This window comes from Chelonia mydas, chromosome 26 (genome assembly GCF_015237465.2).
Source record: "Chelonia mydas isolate rCheMyd1 chromosome 26, rCheMyd1.pri.v2, whole genome shotgun sequence".
NCBI classification, from domain to species: Eukaryota; Metazoa; Chordata; order Testudines; family Cheloniidae; genus Chelonia; species Chelonia mydas.
Genome location: NC_057859.1, coordinates 10,292,215 through 10,306,717, shown reverse-complemented (window position 1 = coordinate 10,306,717; position 14,503 = coordinate 10,292,215). Strand labels below are relative to the sequence as shown.

Sequence of the window (14,503 nt, the reverse complement as noted above, 5' to 3'; positions counted from 1 at the left end):
GCGCGCGACATCTGGACTGAGGAGCAGGAAATTCCAAAGAGGCTGAAGTTGTATCATCTAAAACCCTGCCCCACTGAGCATCCTGTATTTTAAGGTATAAAAGGTTTATATTTACATAAAAAAGACCCTATGTCTGGGCAATGTGTTGGAGAAAGCTTCAGCTCGTGGAATTTCCTGACCTGCAGGTACTGAGTTTCTCAGCCTCAATGCTGCATCAACGCTCATTTTAGCACTTCACCGTTGTCCTTCATTAACCCATCTTTCCTCCCTCCGCTCCACATGAGAAGAGCCTTCCTCCTCCTTCCCCTCAATATGGACAGAAGCCTCCTCCAACCCCACCATCCTCTGACCTACGGCATTGTTTACGGTGGTGACAATAGAATGTGTTAAGTATCAGACAGCAGGTGCATCGGAAGCTGACTTCCGGGGAAGGGGGCTATGCATACCCTACCTTGATTTTGAAGGCTCTCTTAAACCCACTAGCAAAGAATCCTCCGAAGGGCCCAATGAGGGAAGCAAAGGTGGAGAGGGCGATGCTGTGGATCTGGAAGGGATACATCCGGACTGTTTTCTGCAGACAAGGACAAAGTGGGAAAAGAATCAGAAAAACGCATTGGGCTCCATTGCAATCTATCCTAACCCTGCCTTACTGGTGTCCAAGGTCAAGATTTTCAAGTGACTAGTGACTTTGGAAGGCCAGCTCGAGGTGCCAGATTTTCAGAAAGCACTGTGCATCTGCCCTCAAACTCAGGCCCCTTCAAGGCACTTCAAGTTGGGCACCCGAAGTCTGTAGTTGCTTTCAGAAACCTTGACCTAGGTGTTAATCACCTCTATTTAAACCCAAATCCGCGAAGACAAATCTCAGACGCAGACTGTCCCACAATTCACCCCTGCTTGACATCAGAGCAAAGCCAGGGATGTATCTGGCCCATTTTGTCACTGTCTCCTTGTATTTCCCCGTCTGTCCGTATCCATCTGTCGTCTCTTGTCTCATACTTAGGTTGTAAGTGGCTTGGGGCATGGATTGCATTTGTTCTGTGTACGTCCAGTGCCTAGCACTATGGGGCCTTGGTCTATGAGAGCAGTGCCACTGCATTCTCTGTAATTGTCTCTATTTTGCTAGATCTCTTCATTTGCATGAGGAGCCCTTTCTTACTTCATAGAAAGTCGAGCTGGAAGAGACCTTTCTTGACCACCTCGAGCAGGGTAAGATTGTTCCCTACAGTATGTTCTCCTGGGCTCTGTCCAATTTAGTCTTAAGCAACTTAAGAAATCTGGCTTCCACCAATTCCCTTGGGAGATTATTCCTTGGTTTAACCAGTCTCGCCATTAGGGGAACATCTCCGGAAATAAAGTTTTCCTTGGTCAGTTTCATCCAGTTACCTCTTGCTGCATTCCTTCGTAGTACCTTAAACTAATCCCCTCCTTCCTGGGCATTTCCAGCCCAGTTAATGTATCCCTTTTTAATGGCTATAGCCAAGCTATCCATAATTGAGAGTGCACATTCAGAGTCCTACCCAGCGAATGACAGACTGAATCACCAGGGGGATGTTATATTCTTGTAGCTGGAACAGCTCAGATGGCTCGCAATCCACAGTGAAGCTGTTGGAGTCGTTATTGAATTCCACAGGACAGGTGAAGCACCGGTATCCAGACATCAAGTACGACAGCTTGGTTGTGGGAAGCAGAAAAGGCGAGTCAAGAGAAACCAAGGACAGAGGCAGCTTAAAATTCACACCTTTGCTCGGTTGGCTATTGGGAGGGTGGGCGTTAGGCTGTGGAACTCCCTCCCCAGCTCTCCCAGCTACTGAAAGAGTTTTTGCTATGGCCATTTGTGGCCCCATATTTATTGCTGTCCCTCCTTCTCATCCTTGATTGCTCCCTTCCTAAGCACCCTCATTTTTCTCCTTCCCCTTCATTTCTGAATGCTATTTTTTTCCCCTAAACGTCCTCCAATCTGTTTTTATGTTGCAACGTGTTAAAATACTGCAATGCACCAATAGTAGAAAAGACAGATGGGGGCATGCATCCCCCTCATCAGATGGCTCTGATACAAGCCTTACCCATTCACCTAAACTCTGGAAGGCGTAATGACACCCTCTAAGAGAGAGAGCTGAGATTCAGGGCTGTGAGTCAGCCACATCCTTGGTTCAGTAAGAAGCTTACTCTCTTGCAAAGCATTAAGTTGGCTAGAGGCATGGTAAGCGGCTTTTTTTCATATACATCAGCTCGGAAGGCAGCAATCAGAGTAACTGTACGATCAAGATAGAGCAGACAGCACCATCCAGCCAACGTGCATTAATGAAATCCTTCCTTAACAGATCACAACAGCCTGACAAACTGGGACAGTCCTTGGACTTTTCAGTCTTCAACTGAATTACCCAGCTCTCTCTGGGCTTTCTGCAACTGCACAGATATTAAATGTGGACTTATCCCCTCTCCCCACCCCCAAAAAGTCCCCCGGGGGACCAGAGCCCTGAGCTCCCCACACAACCTTGAGGCAGATACCACAGAAATGTAGCAGAGCAATCACTGCAGAGGATCCCAGAATGCTTTGCCAACACTACAGCACCCATTGAAATGTTGCAGCCTCTAGCATGCACACCGGTAGCAGGCAAGAAGGGACATCTAAGCCTAGGACACGAGGGCCAAAACACTGTTGTTACAAAGAGGGCCATGGCAAATCACTAGTGTCCAAGCAGAGCAGACTGCTTCCTCTGCCACCCTGGCCTCTATCTGTACAGCTTGTATAGCACTGGGAAATCCCATGGAGTTTGGATGCTATAGGTCTGAGAATATCAAGGGCCACGGGAGAGGAAGCGATTTCTCAGCAGTGGGTTTGACACCTCCTCAGTGGAAGGCACAACAAGTCAGTTTAAAGCCCACTGTAAAACTTCAGACGACAACTTGGGTGGAAGAGAGCACAGAGCTTTCGTGTGTTCCTTAGCCGTGGCTGGCAGATTGCACTGGTGTGTCTTATTATGGAGAGAGCGCCAATTAAATGCCATGGTGGGGAACCTACCAGCAGTCCAAACAGAACAGTGGCAAAGAACCCGCCAATAAAACCCTCCCAGGTCTTCTTTGGGGAAAGCTGCAGATACAAGAAAGAGAACATATTAAAAAATACCCTCAAGGCCTACCCCAAATAGCTCTGCAAAGCCAACGCCCACCTCCCACAGAAGTTAAATGGCAATCAATATCCCCAGCTCATGATTTCCAACGGGGTAACGGCCAACACATGAAGACTGTGGGACAGATCCTTTCACTTGCTCTCACCCTAACAAGGCCAAGTTCCTAAAGGAAGGGGAAGCAGGCAAGCATCCTGCCTTGCAGCCCCCAGGCAGAGCAGTGGCCAGAATACACTGCCTCTATTTAAAAGCATTTAATATAATCTTAGCAAGGTAAGTAACTGAAATGTTACAACTTCAGGTTATTGGTCAAATATAGAGACACACACACCCTCATTTCAGCCATTAAAAAAATAAAAGGCCCATACAGGGAATGGTTATTAGTCTCTGGGATACTCAACCCACTTAATAGCATCCCTAGGAAAGGTTAGCTGATTAACAGCATCCCTAGAAAAGGTTAGCTTAAGGATTTTATGGTTTAGCCCAAAAGGAAAAAAAATATAGAGGAAGTTTTTCATTACAGTACATAATTCGGTACCATTAGTTTGACATTTTCTCATCACTAAGGAACGCCGTTCTCAATGCCGACTGTGCATTTAGTCTAGAATTGTTCTCACTGGCTTTTTCAAGTCAAATATTCAATAACTCCAGCTTGCACATGCTGCAATAAAGAAGAGCTATTTCTAAACTACCTCCTCCGATATGTAGTTGGCAAGCGCACGCCGCAAGGAAGCATCTATGCTCCCAAAGAACTTCACCAGATAACTAAACCAAACCTTTGTAGGAAACAGTGTCTTTTAACCATTAGTATGCAGAGCTTGGGAAGGGGACAGAATTTAAATAATCAGTAGCAGGATCTAAAGAGGTACAATACAGCACAAATGAGACACAAGCCCTGGCAAGTCTTCCTTCATATTCTTCACCAAGAGTCTTTTCAAACAACGATGGACAGGTGGAAAGTTTTTAGGCTGGGACCCAAATGCAAAGGCTTTAGCTCCACCACCCTGATAGATTCTCCAGTCTTGGGTCAAAGGCTCCACAGAGAAACAGAGCCTGAAGACAGGGTTTTGCACAGCTGACAAACCTTGATGAGCGGGGTGCGGCCAAAGAAAAACCCAAACATATAGGCCATGATGTCATTGCAGATCACACATGAAATCGGGACAATGAACCTAGAAGGAAGGGGAGAGAAGCCATTCATAACTGGCACATTTGAAGTCATTTGAAGCATACAGGAGTCATTTGAAGCTTAACCGCAATAGGTTATCCAAGCGGGCACTACCTGAACGTGGGCGAGTCTGGCTACACCGTGTCAGACTGACACTACTGTAAAAGCCCAGGCGTCATTAGCCCCAAGGCCCTCGCCAGCTGTCAGATCAGCTCTATGAATTCCCCCTTGCTGCGTTCTGCGCGTGCTCTAACATGCCGTGGGCTGTTAAACAGTCACCGTGATTAACCCCAGAAGCAGCTGCATTTCAGGGGTGAGCCAGGTGCTCTGTCGTTTGTAAAGCGAATGTTTCAGATTGCACACCGTATAGTGTGCTACGAGCACTGTAAAATTTTCATTGTTGCTGATATAAGGAACAAGGCGGTTAAGGATATTGGGCTGAATCCTCCACACTGGGCACCAATCTCACACGCTGGGCAGCAGCGGCAACAAACTGCCAAAGGGGGCTGGTTATTAAAGCCACTTTTCTACCCTCTTCCAACCACACTCCCTTCCTAACGCGTAAACCTGGTGGCTGCTTTAAGTTACACTGGCGGCAGCTGTGTCCCAGGGACCACCTCACCAGGCACGACTGGCTGGAGTGCATGCTCTCCGCACCCACCCCCTATTCGAGTTCAAAGGCAGCTACACTACTTTATGCCATCTGCGGGACTCCTCACTGCCAGAGGAATACGCAGCTGCCCCGTTAGTGACTTTCTGGCTGCACTAACTGAGCAGCGCAAAGCAATCCGAAAAGGGCCCGGCTCATTGTTTGGCTTTCTTATGCAAAGCATGCTGTCGTCCCTTATGAAAGGCACATCCTAGCCTATGCTTGTTGGTTAAAAGTTTTAGTAAAAAACACTTTAGCAAGGAGAAATCAGGAGCATATACTATGCAACACAAAGCAAAGTAACACGTAACAGGCACCAACTCACCAGATCATCCCGTCAAACAGGTTGTGAATGATGAGGTGCGACTGGGTAACAACAATTAGCAAAGTCACATGGGTCCAACCAAACTGGAAGAGAAAACAGCATGCAGTCCAGTTTGCCTAGAGACATTTCTCGTAACAGCCTACAGCAGAAACCAGATACCGATGAATACTGTTTGGAGAGGGTCATGCCTGTGTGCATCTCAGGCACTGATCCCAGGCGGAAAGAGCATGATGTAAACACAAAGATGGCAGCTAGTATTCATCCCTACTTTGGAGTTAAGCAAAGCAACATGTCCATTACATTTGAGAACCTGAGTGGGAGGATGTTTGACATTCCTGGACCAAGTACCCTTTAGCCCACGCCTATCCCATACACCTTAGTCTACTTTGACTAGAGACCTGGAACATAAGAATCCCCATGTTGATGACCGTCCATCTAGTCTGACATCTGGAATCCAGAAGGAAACAAAAGCATCCCAATAAAGGACACAGTCAGCCAATCTGTGCATCGTTATACTGTGGTGGGGCCAGTCTAACCCCTGCAGGTGATTCCACCAACACCCTCAAGGCATGAGGTTTGAAGAACCTTGTACAATCACCTTAGCTTGCACAACTGAAAGGGTTACTAAGAAATGCACTGCAAATGCAGACAATGGAATTCACATTTCTAAGGAAATCAGTCAGTTCAAAAGCCATATGCCAAATACTTCAAGCTGCCAGGAATAGCTTTTCCATTAAGCAGGATCGCAACACCCAGGGGACACAGAAGCATTTACAGGCTTGTGTTCTTGTAAACCATATATGCAAACAGCCTCCGTCTCCCACAGCTAATAGCTCCGGAGCAGCAAAGCCATTTATTTAATCTTACCATGTAGAACTGGAGACGGTAATGCTTCTTCACCAGACTCAGGACAAACATGCAGAAGCCTTGTGGGAAGAGAAAAGAAAGAGCAGAGCAAGGTCAGATCTTGCAGTAGTAGGAAATGCCTCTCAATTTCCCATTACATCTGCCATATCATTGCAGCATCTCGTCATTGTTTCAGCTACAGAACAGAGTCAGCGACATGAGGGTCATGTGCGCTGTGGATGCAAAATGGTTAATCAAAGAATGGAAACTGTTTAAAAAAAAAACAAACCAAGGACATATAGCCAATTAACCGTTATCACCCCTATGCAAGTTAGACTGTTTTCTGCCAACAGCTAATCATTTATTCTACCTCTGATCTTCCCATGTAGTATCAACTATAGAGTATTCTTCACTTACCTGTTTAATGGCACAGAGCTCTTAATTAGCTGCTGCATCCCCCCCACCCACCCAGAGGTGGCTGCATTTACAAAGTGACACTCTTTAGATACAGTCTGTCTGCCCGTTAAGTTGTTTAAGCGCTTTAGGGTCTCGGGAGAACCCTCTTTAGTGCCTATTCTCCTCCCCCAGTTTTTACCAGCTCCCCCACCTCACAAATAATACCCACTGGTGAGCCCATGTTGCTAGGGCCATCGGAAATCTGCGCACAGCTCTCAATGGCAAGTGCCGCTCCATTTCTAGGTTGAAGCCCATCCTAGGGCTTCAGGACTCACAGTGAGCTTGCGAGCTGAGAGAGAACACCTCCACTTAATCACCAGAAAGGAGTTAAAAATAGATCTTCAGTTCATCCAGAGTCTGCCTCTGCACTGTTTACACTGACAGGAGAGTCACTCTAGGTCTGGAGTAGCGTCGCAGAATTTACCAGCAAAGGCAAGAAGTCTACTCACCCTCTCTTTACCCAGAATGAAAAAGAAAAGGATCGTTTCCTCACACATCAAAATATTAATCACCAGGCAAGTAAAACTTTGCAAGGCTCGCACAGGGGAAAGAAAGGTGGAAATTACAGTTAGTTATTCTGCCTAGTCACTACCCAAAGGAAGTAACATCAAAGGGGACCGTAGCTTCCCATCTGATGCAGAGGGCATTCTGGTCACTTACACCGCACAATTAGGCAGGTGTGGATGCCGCTCGTCACAGACTTGTCTGAATCCCAAAAGACATCATTGCAACGGCCTCTGAGACGTAACTCAAAGCCAACGATGGCTCCGTCTCCCACAGATGCTTCGCTTCTGGCTCATTTCAGGGCAGGGGTGAGTCACATTTGGCCTAGAGGTGTGAAGGAAGCCTGGAATGAGGCTGCGTATCGCAGGTCTACGGAAAGAGGAATATTGCTCCAGGGCTGCGAGTCAGGCCCCTTTCCCTACTCGCGCTGCATTCATGAAGTGGGTGCACGCTAGGACTGGAGACTAGGGGAGGCAAAATGAGAGTAGGAGAGGAAAGATTAAAAGCAAGTATCAAGCTCATTTAAACAGAGACTCTGGAGAGAGTCAGGTACTTACAGCAACACCCTACTTAAACCAGATACCGTTTGCTGGGAGGGAAGGACAATCTTCAGCAAGGAAAGGAGGACTTGTCTTTCCCCCAGTAAATCAGGCAAGAAAAAGAAACTGAGGAAGCTACAACACTGCTGCTCTCAAACCCAATTACTCCCTATTTTGTAGGCTGTCTTTCACGACAACGACAAGGCCCTCTTAGATACAAGGCCCCCCATCCCCACAGTAACTGAGCACCTCACAAGCTGTCAGGTAGGCAATTGCTATTATCCCCGTTCTGTCGGTGGGGAACGGAGGCATGGAGAGGCTAAGTGTTTTGCCCAAGGTCAAGCAGGGAACTGAACCTGGATCACATGAACCCTGGGTTGGAACTGTAACCACTGGACCATCCTTCCCCCTCCCTTGTATTTTGTACATAAGGCAGCACAAATCCAAACGGGGACACTGGAGCCCTACCTGTCTACGGTGGGGGTTGGGGATGGGGGGAGAGTTGCATTTCAAGAGGCTGATGACGTAACCCCCGCTAAAAAAAAGCAACGAGACAAATTTACCTGGTGGAAACAAATAAAATTACCTGTTAAGTAGAGGGCAAAGGAAATGAAGCGATGGTATTTGCTGAGAATTCGCAAGGGCTCCTCTCTCTGAACCAGGGTGAAAAAGTAATCCGTTACCGTCTCGCCATAGAAAAAGTAGTTTACACACAGCAGAAAGTACCTGTGGACACAGCAGCATTCCCTTTAATAGGACATGGTTGACTGGTAGAAAATTAGACTCGTACACATAAGAGGTTATCAGATTGCACTATCTACAATGCGTGCAGGGGGAGAAGACGACTGAAGGTTCACATACTGGGCGGCAGAATAATGGTGATTTTTATTTGAAAGTCTGCAGAAAATTCACTTACATTGGGCGGGGGGAAAGGGGGAAGCCGGAGTAGAGGGTCAGGGCCTGATTCTCACTTGCACTAAGGTGGCTTGGGCAGTGTGAAGGAACGTTACTGCAAGTGCCGGGGGGGGCGGGGGGGGGGGGGGGAAGAGAACAACCCCTCACATTTCTTCTGATCAAAAGATTACATCTTCATGTAGAAGCCGTGGCTCCATTAAATGCAAATACTTGGCAGTCCCCTATGTTACAGTACAGCCCTGTTCAATTTTTGTTTAGTATTATGGTGCTTAGGAAGCTTTTGCCTTTAGGTGGCACTGCTTAAGAGTCTTCTCCAGGTTCCTGGCTACTGGAGGCAGGGACCCCCTCCTTCTCTGTGGCATGCCATCAGACGCTGGGTGCAACCAGTACAGTTTCATCCCAATCGCACAAATAAATTTCAGTAGGTAAATATCCTACACCCTTAGCCTGAGCAATGCAATTGGAACCACAAGTCACATGTTTACTCATCGCTTCTCTCGGTAACAGCATTCCCCACCGCCGCCCGGCACAGACCGGGCGAGTCAGACCTCGCTCTCAGCAGACAAGCAATGGAACGAAGTGTATAAATATGACCGACGATGCCCAGTAGTGGCTGGCTGCACCATCAGTGAGGTGTCAAGTGATTCAGAAGCAACCTAGGTGGAAGGCATTACGCACATTGAGAAGGATCATATTGTGCTCCTTGACTCTAATGAAGAGCGCCAGTCGCTCTGCTTACCAGCTGAGGGTCCTGAACCAGGGCAGCTCATATGAGCGATACACATTGTAGCCAATAGTGATAATCTCCTGGAAACACTTGATCTGGACACACATCACCTGCAAAAACAAACATTGAGCAGCAACGTCATTCACAGAGAAACTAAACCAGGACCAGATAATCTGCAATGGGCTGCTAAGTGCATGTAAAAAGTGGGAGCTCTAGAGTGACCCTTCCTTACAGGCGCCACAAGGAGAATTCCTCTCATCTTGCAAGTGAGCTCCTCCGCACCCCTAAATCTGACACAGGGGGGCTCCTCGTAGGCTGAGAAATTGTTCACTTGCTCAACCTGCTAACAGCCAGAGCGAGCTGCTTTCCCTGCCAGGCAAAGCACACTACACCCTGTGGAGCCGTGGACTGGCCGACTCCAAGAGCTCACTGCCCCATTTTAAGTTACGTTTCCAACACTGGGTTTTTCTATCATGAGTTCCGGTCAGTTCTGGGGAGACAATCCCTCCTTCACTGGCACTAACAAACATCACTGTTCATCGCAGGCACTCGAGAGGACTGGCACTTCAAGACCACCGTGAGAAAGGAACGTGCCCAGCAGAGATACAGCCAGACTGGAGTTGGGACAGGCTTCACAAAGGCAATGATGCTGCTGGATGGGTTTCCCACGGCGGGCACTGGACCTGGAATCTCCGGATCGAAAAGCATGCACCCTCTACAGCCTGAGCTGAAAATCCCCGCTCTGTATCAGCTCTAAACCCTGAGAGAGAGCCACACTGCAAGCACACATGATACACACAGAGAGTGCTCAATGGCAGAGGAACAAACAACCAGGTTCAGCTCTCCACCCACACACCTGGGCTGCGATAGCAATAAAGGAAACAGGAGGATTCCACCAAGACGGCACCAATTAAATAGTAATTGTGACGAGGAACCTTATTCCCTGCAGATCACGGAGCAGAACAGCCATTTGACAGCTTTTGGCCATGACCGAACAGGACCAAATTAGCACTGGGAACCTCGAGGCACAAAGCTCTGCGTACTCATTAACTTTCTCAGCCATCGAGGTCCCTGACAACCGTTCATCCATAACGGTCCATTTAACGAAGGGTTTTGAAAGAGCACTTACAATCATCATTAAAACCATGGGTCCCAGGTAGATGATGATGAAGAAGAATGCAATCATTGCCAGAGTGAGGATCCCTCTGACCCACCAGTTCTTCCATCTAGATCACAGGAAGAGAAAAGTGAACGTTAGGCAAAGGGCCTATCGAGCAGGAAAGCTGGGAGAGATGCACTTGTTATCTCTTCTGCACAGCCTCCTGGTGAAAGGCGGAGGCAGGAAACGGCAGCGTATCCTTAGCTCAGGGGCGGTGCAGAGGCAGGAAACGGCAGCGTATCCTTCGCTCAGGGGCGGTGACAATGTCACGCCAGTCCATTCACCCAGCTCTGGTGCAGAGAGGAATGCAGAGAGGGTGACACAGCGGCCGTGTGGGTAAGCTCAGGAAGGGAGTTCTGCGCTGGGGGACAGCACAGGAGGTGCTGAAGATTCGTTTCGGTGAGAAAGTGACAGACGAAGGTAGCAGGGAGTAAATAGGAAGAGATAGTTATACAGGGCCTTACCTAGTCTGAATTCGTATTGTAAGAGTATTATGCCCATTCTACAGATACAGAAATGGAGATAAAGAGTTGCCTCAGATCACGCAGGAATGGCAGAACTGAGGTTCAAACTCAGGAGCTCCAACATCCAGTACTCCCCCTCAGTCCACTAGGCCATGCTGCAAAAAAAACCTCTCAAAGATCACCCTCTAAATCTGCCAGAATAAAAGGACCGTACCACAATTCTGCCAAAGAAAAGCAATCTCGACACCAAACTCGCTCAGCCAGCCCCAAAGCTCTCTCCCCAGGCTGAGAGCAGGAACAGAATACAGCAATTTTAGCCAAGCCAGTCCCTCCAGAGGGGTCAGTTACCCATGAGGTGTGTTGCTCCTGTCACCATCTACTGATGGTATACAACATCGTGTCTAGGTTGGTTAAATAGTGGGGTTAGTAAAAAAAAAAATATATTTTTTAAAAAAGAAGGGGGGTATTTAAATCGGATTTTTTTTGATAAAATGCTTTGAGGAAGAACAACACTTATATAAAGTTAGTTGTAATTAAGATATATTATAGCTCAAGGATCTCTCATCATGGAATAGGGATTATAAATTCTAATTCTATAGTATGAGACAATATAGTCATGTAATGTTTAAGAAAAGTTTTATTAATGAGTTCCAATAGTTCATGGATTAGGGACCCAATCTTATGGGGTTCCACAGGCTTCTGTATAGATTATTTAGGTTAATCTTTCTATCTACCCAATGGGACTCAGTGCTCAGTCTAGAAGATACCATCAGAGATGCTTCGTTTTGCAGTTCTCGGACTGTGGACTTGTGTCTCCAGAGGTAACATGCTTGTTAACAGCAAAAATGTTTTTAAATAAATAAATACTATAGAGGCGAGAAATAACAGACCTCAACTCTACTGTCCCTCTGCAAATTTGTGTACACAGAGTCAACCCCTTACCTCTCTCTAAAAGTGCAAAGTTTCAAAAAGTTCAATGAAGAGAAAGTTGTTGGGGGGCAGAATAGATCTGGACAACGAGAAGAAGTCTGGAGATAAATGTGAGAAGCGAGGAACATTTGCTTGTTTTGTTAAAATATTATACGTTGGCTGTTGAAAAATACTTAATGTTGTTGTTTTAGTTAAATAAAACAATTTAAATGTCTGTCTGGTGATGCTCTCCTCCTAATACAGGACGGAAAGAAAATCCCCCAAATATTAATGATTAACCTGTTGAATTGGAGATAGTTCACCTCCCAATGACTTCATAAATATCTGCTTCCATTACCTTTGGTAAATGAAATAACCAAACAATCATTCATTTTCGGATATAGCTGTAAAACTAATCTGAAAAGTTTTCAAAATAAATCACTGTTTAAAAGTGTACATAGTGTGTACCTTCTAAAAATGAAACCTACATCTCTCTCTGAGTTGTGAAGAATATGTATTAAGGTTATAACAACAAACAAGAAAGCACTTTTATGCAGAAATCTGTGATTAAATCGAGTCTTCCTGACTAGTGATTTAAATCAAATCCACCCTGGTTAGTAAAAAGGGAAAGTGCACCAATATGCTGGGAGCCCCGGAAGCAATGGAGAAGTTTTATTTAATGCTACCTTGAGGATAGGTTGGAGAGGGCCCTGTTTAAGACCTCGGGAGTGTCATCTGATGTAGGTGCAGGAGGGGCCCCTCCAAACTCTGATTTGCTTTCACTGTCCGATGCGGTCTCTCCATCCAGCTTGTTTTCCGACTCAGACTCCTGCAGGACAAACACAGGCAAACAGATGTATCAGATACCGGTGACCGTTCTTCTGATCTTCATTTAAAAATGCACTAGATCAAGCCATTCCACCCTCATTCCACTCTTATTTCCTCTCAACACAGCCTGTAGCTAAAAGGAAAAGATGGCAAGATATTCTGGGCACAAACTGGCTTACTTAATTGATCCTGTTCTTGTTTGGGAGCCAAACACTTAAGTGACAGGACCTACGGGGCAGAACCACCTGCAACTGAAGCCAATGGAAGTTTTACTAAGGACTTCAAAGAGAAGAGGTCCTTTTTTGTATCACCAAAGGTACTTTGTAGTTGTTCTAAAGCCTGAATGATGCACCGGAGGTCATGGGTACATGAGTTTGTCAGGAGCCATGTTCGTAAGGTGTTCGGGAACCCCAGATGGGTCTCTGAGTAAGCAGTAACGCACAGAATTAGAGTGAAAGGTCTCCAGAAAGATGGGGAGGACTTGTGCTTTTGGAGGTTTTTCTCTGTACATTTCTATGCAATGGCTTAACTCATGTGCGCTAAAATTAATGCCAAAGAAACCCCTAAAACACCAAGAAAGAAAAACAATGTTCACAAGGAAAAATGTCTCATCATTTAAACCTGACTGTCCCTTTAAGCCACCGCAGCAACCCGATATCCAGGACACACGTACCCAATGCACTACCCTATCTGTATGAGTGCAACGCCCAGCTAAGAGCAGAACCCCATTAAGGCAGGTGCTGTTCAAACACACAGTAAGAAACAGTCCACGTCCAAAAGAGCTTATCTCAAAACAGGCAAGATGGACAGGGTGGGAAGGGAAACAAAGACTAAAGGAGACGTGCACAATTGCAGAACCAGGAACAGAATTCTGGCGGGCCTTCCGACTCCCAGTCCAGCACCCTGGTCACTAGACCACACTACTTCTCTTCAGGCCTTTATACATCAAACAGCAGCAAAGAGGAAGATTTTGCCGTCTGTAAGTGACCGTTAGCAGCGCAGTTTCGTGCCTGGGTTTCACTCATCACTAAGCCACATTCCCAACTATGCAGGGCGTGCCTATAATTACGGCTAAGATTATGTCACGGAGGTCCCAGAATTGTGACTACGAGAGACCTCCATGACATTTTCTGCTTCAGCAGGGCCCCCCCTGCAGCTCCTGGCTCCCATGGGCAGCAGGGGGGCCCCCAAAGCCACAGCAGTGGTGGGTGCTGGACCCAACCTCCCTGTTTTGTCAGTTATTTTTAGTAAAAGTCAGGGACAGGTCACGGCTTCCGTGAATTTTTGTTTATTGCCCATGACCTGTCCGTGACTTTTACTAAAAAAACCCCCACATGACAAAATCTTAGCCTTACCTCTACCATCCACACTTCCGCGTCAAGTGGTGAGTCATGCCCAAGTCTCAAGTCAGCCCCCAGATCCCAACATATGCTATTTTAACACTCCCAAACAGGAGTGCGTTTTCAGGAAGTGCAGGGAGGGAACCAAGTCAGCAAACGCGGTCAGCTTTGTCAAAGTTAATCTCCCTGGGCTCCTGCAACGTTCCGATGCTCTGCCAGAGGAGACAGCCTAGAGCTGGTCCAGGAGAAGCTCCCCAGTAAACTAGAGGTTGGGCCAATATACATTTAAGTGTATCTGGTTTAATAAAATCCCATAGGAATAAAAGCAGGAGCCCTGTTCAGTCTCCCTGAAAGCAGGGAAGGATATTGGCCCTAAGACATCAGGTAGCTATGGTCGCAAGCCAGATTCCTACAGACAAAGACAACCAGGCTGTCAGAACAGTATTTTTAGCCACTTCCATCCATTGCAACGGGGGTGGGGAGGGGCGATGTACCGACACCATTTCCTGGGGTGAGTGACCTATGGAATCAGAACAAAGCCACACT

General features: G+C 46.8%; 1 protein-coding gene across 2 annotated transcripts in view; it reads right to left on the bottom strand.

The window, feature by feature from the left end:
- CDS2 (CDP-diacylglycerol synthase 2) overlaps nt 1–14,503 on the bottom strand; it is a 44,668-nt gene that overhangs the window by 7,265 nt on the left and 22,900 nt on the right. For both annotated transcript variants that reach the window (XM_037886172.2, XM_037886174.1), the window contains exons 2-11: nt 12,476–12,618; nt 10,387–10,483; nt 9,270–9,367; nt 8,202–8,341; nt 6,138–6,196; nt 5,271–5,353; nt 4,213–4,300; nt 3,023–3,091; nt 1,518–1,670; nt 452–571 (exon numbers count right to left, since the gene is read on the bottom strand). In XM_037886172.2, coding sequence (XP_037742100.1) covers nt 452–571; nt 1,518–1,670; nt 3,023–3,091; nt 4,213–4,300; nt 5,271–5,353; nt 6,138–6,196; nt 8,202–8,341; nt 9,270–9,367; nt 10,387–10,483; nt 12,476–12,618 — 1,050 coding nt within the window. The remainder of the gene's footprint in view (nt 1–451; nt 572–1,517; nt 1,671–3,022; nt 3,092–4,212; nt 4,301–5,270; nt 5,354–6,137; nt 6,197–8,201; nt 8,342–9,269; nt 9,368–10,386; nt 10,484–12,475; nt 12,619–14,503) is intronic.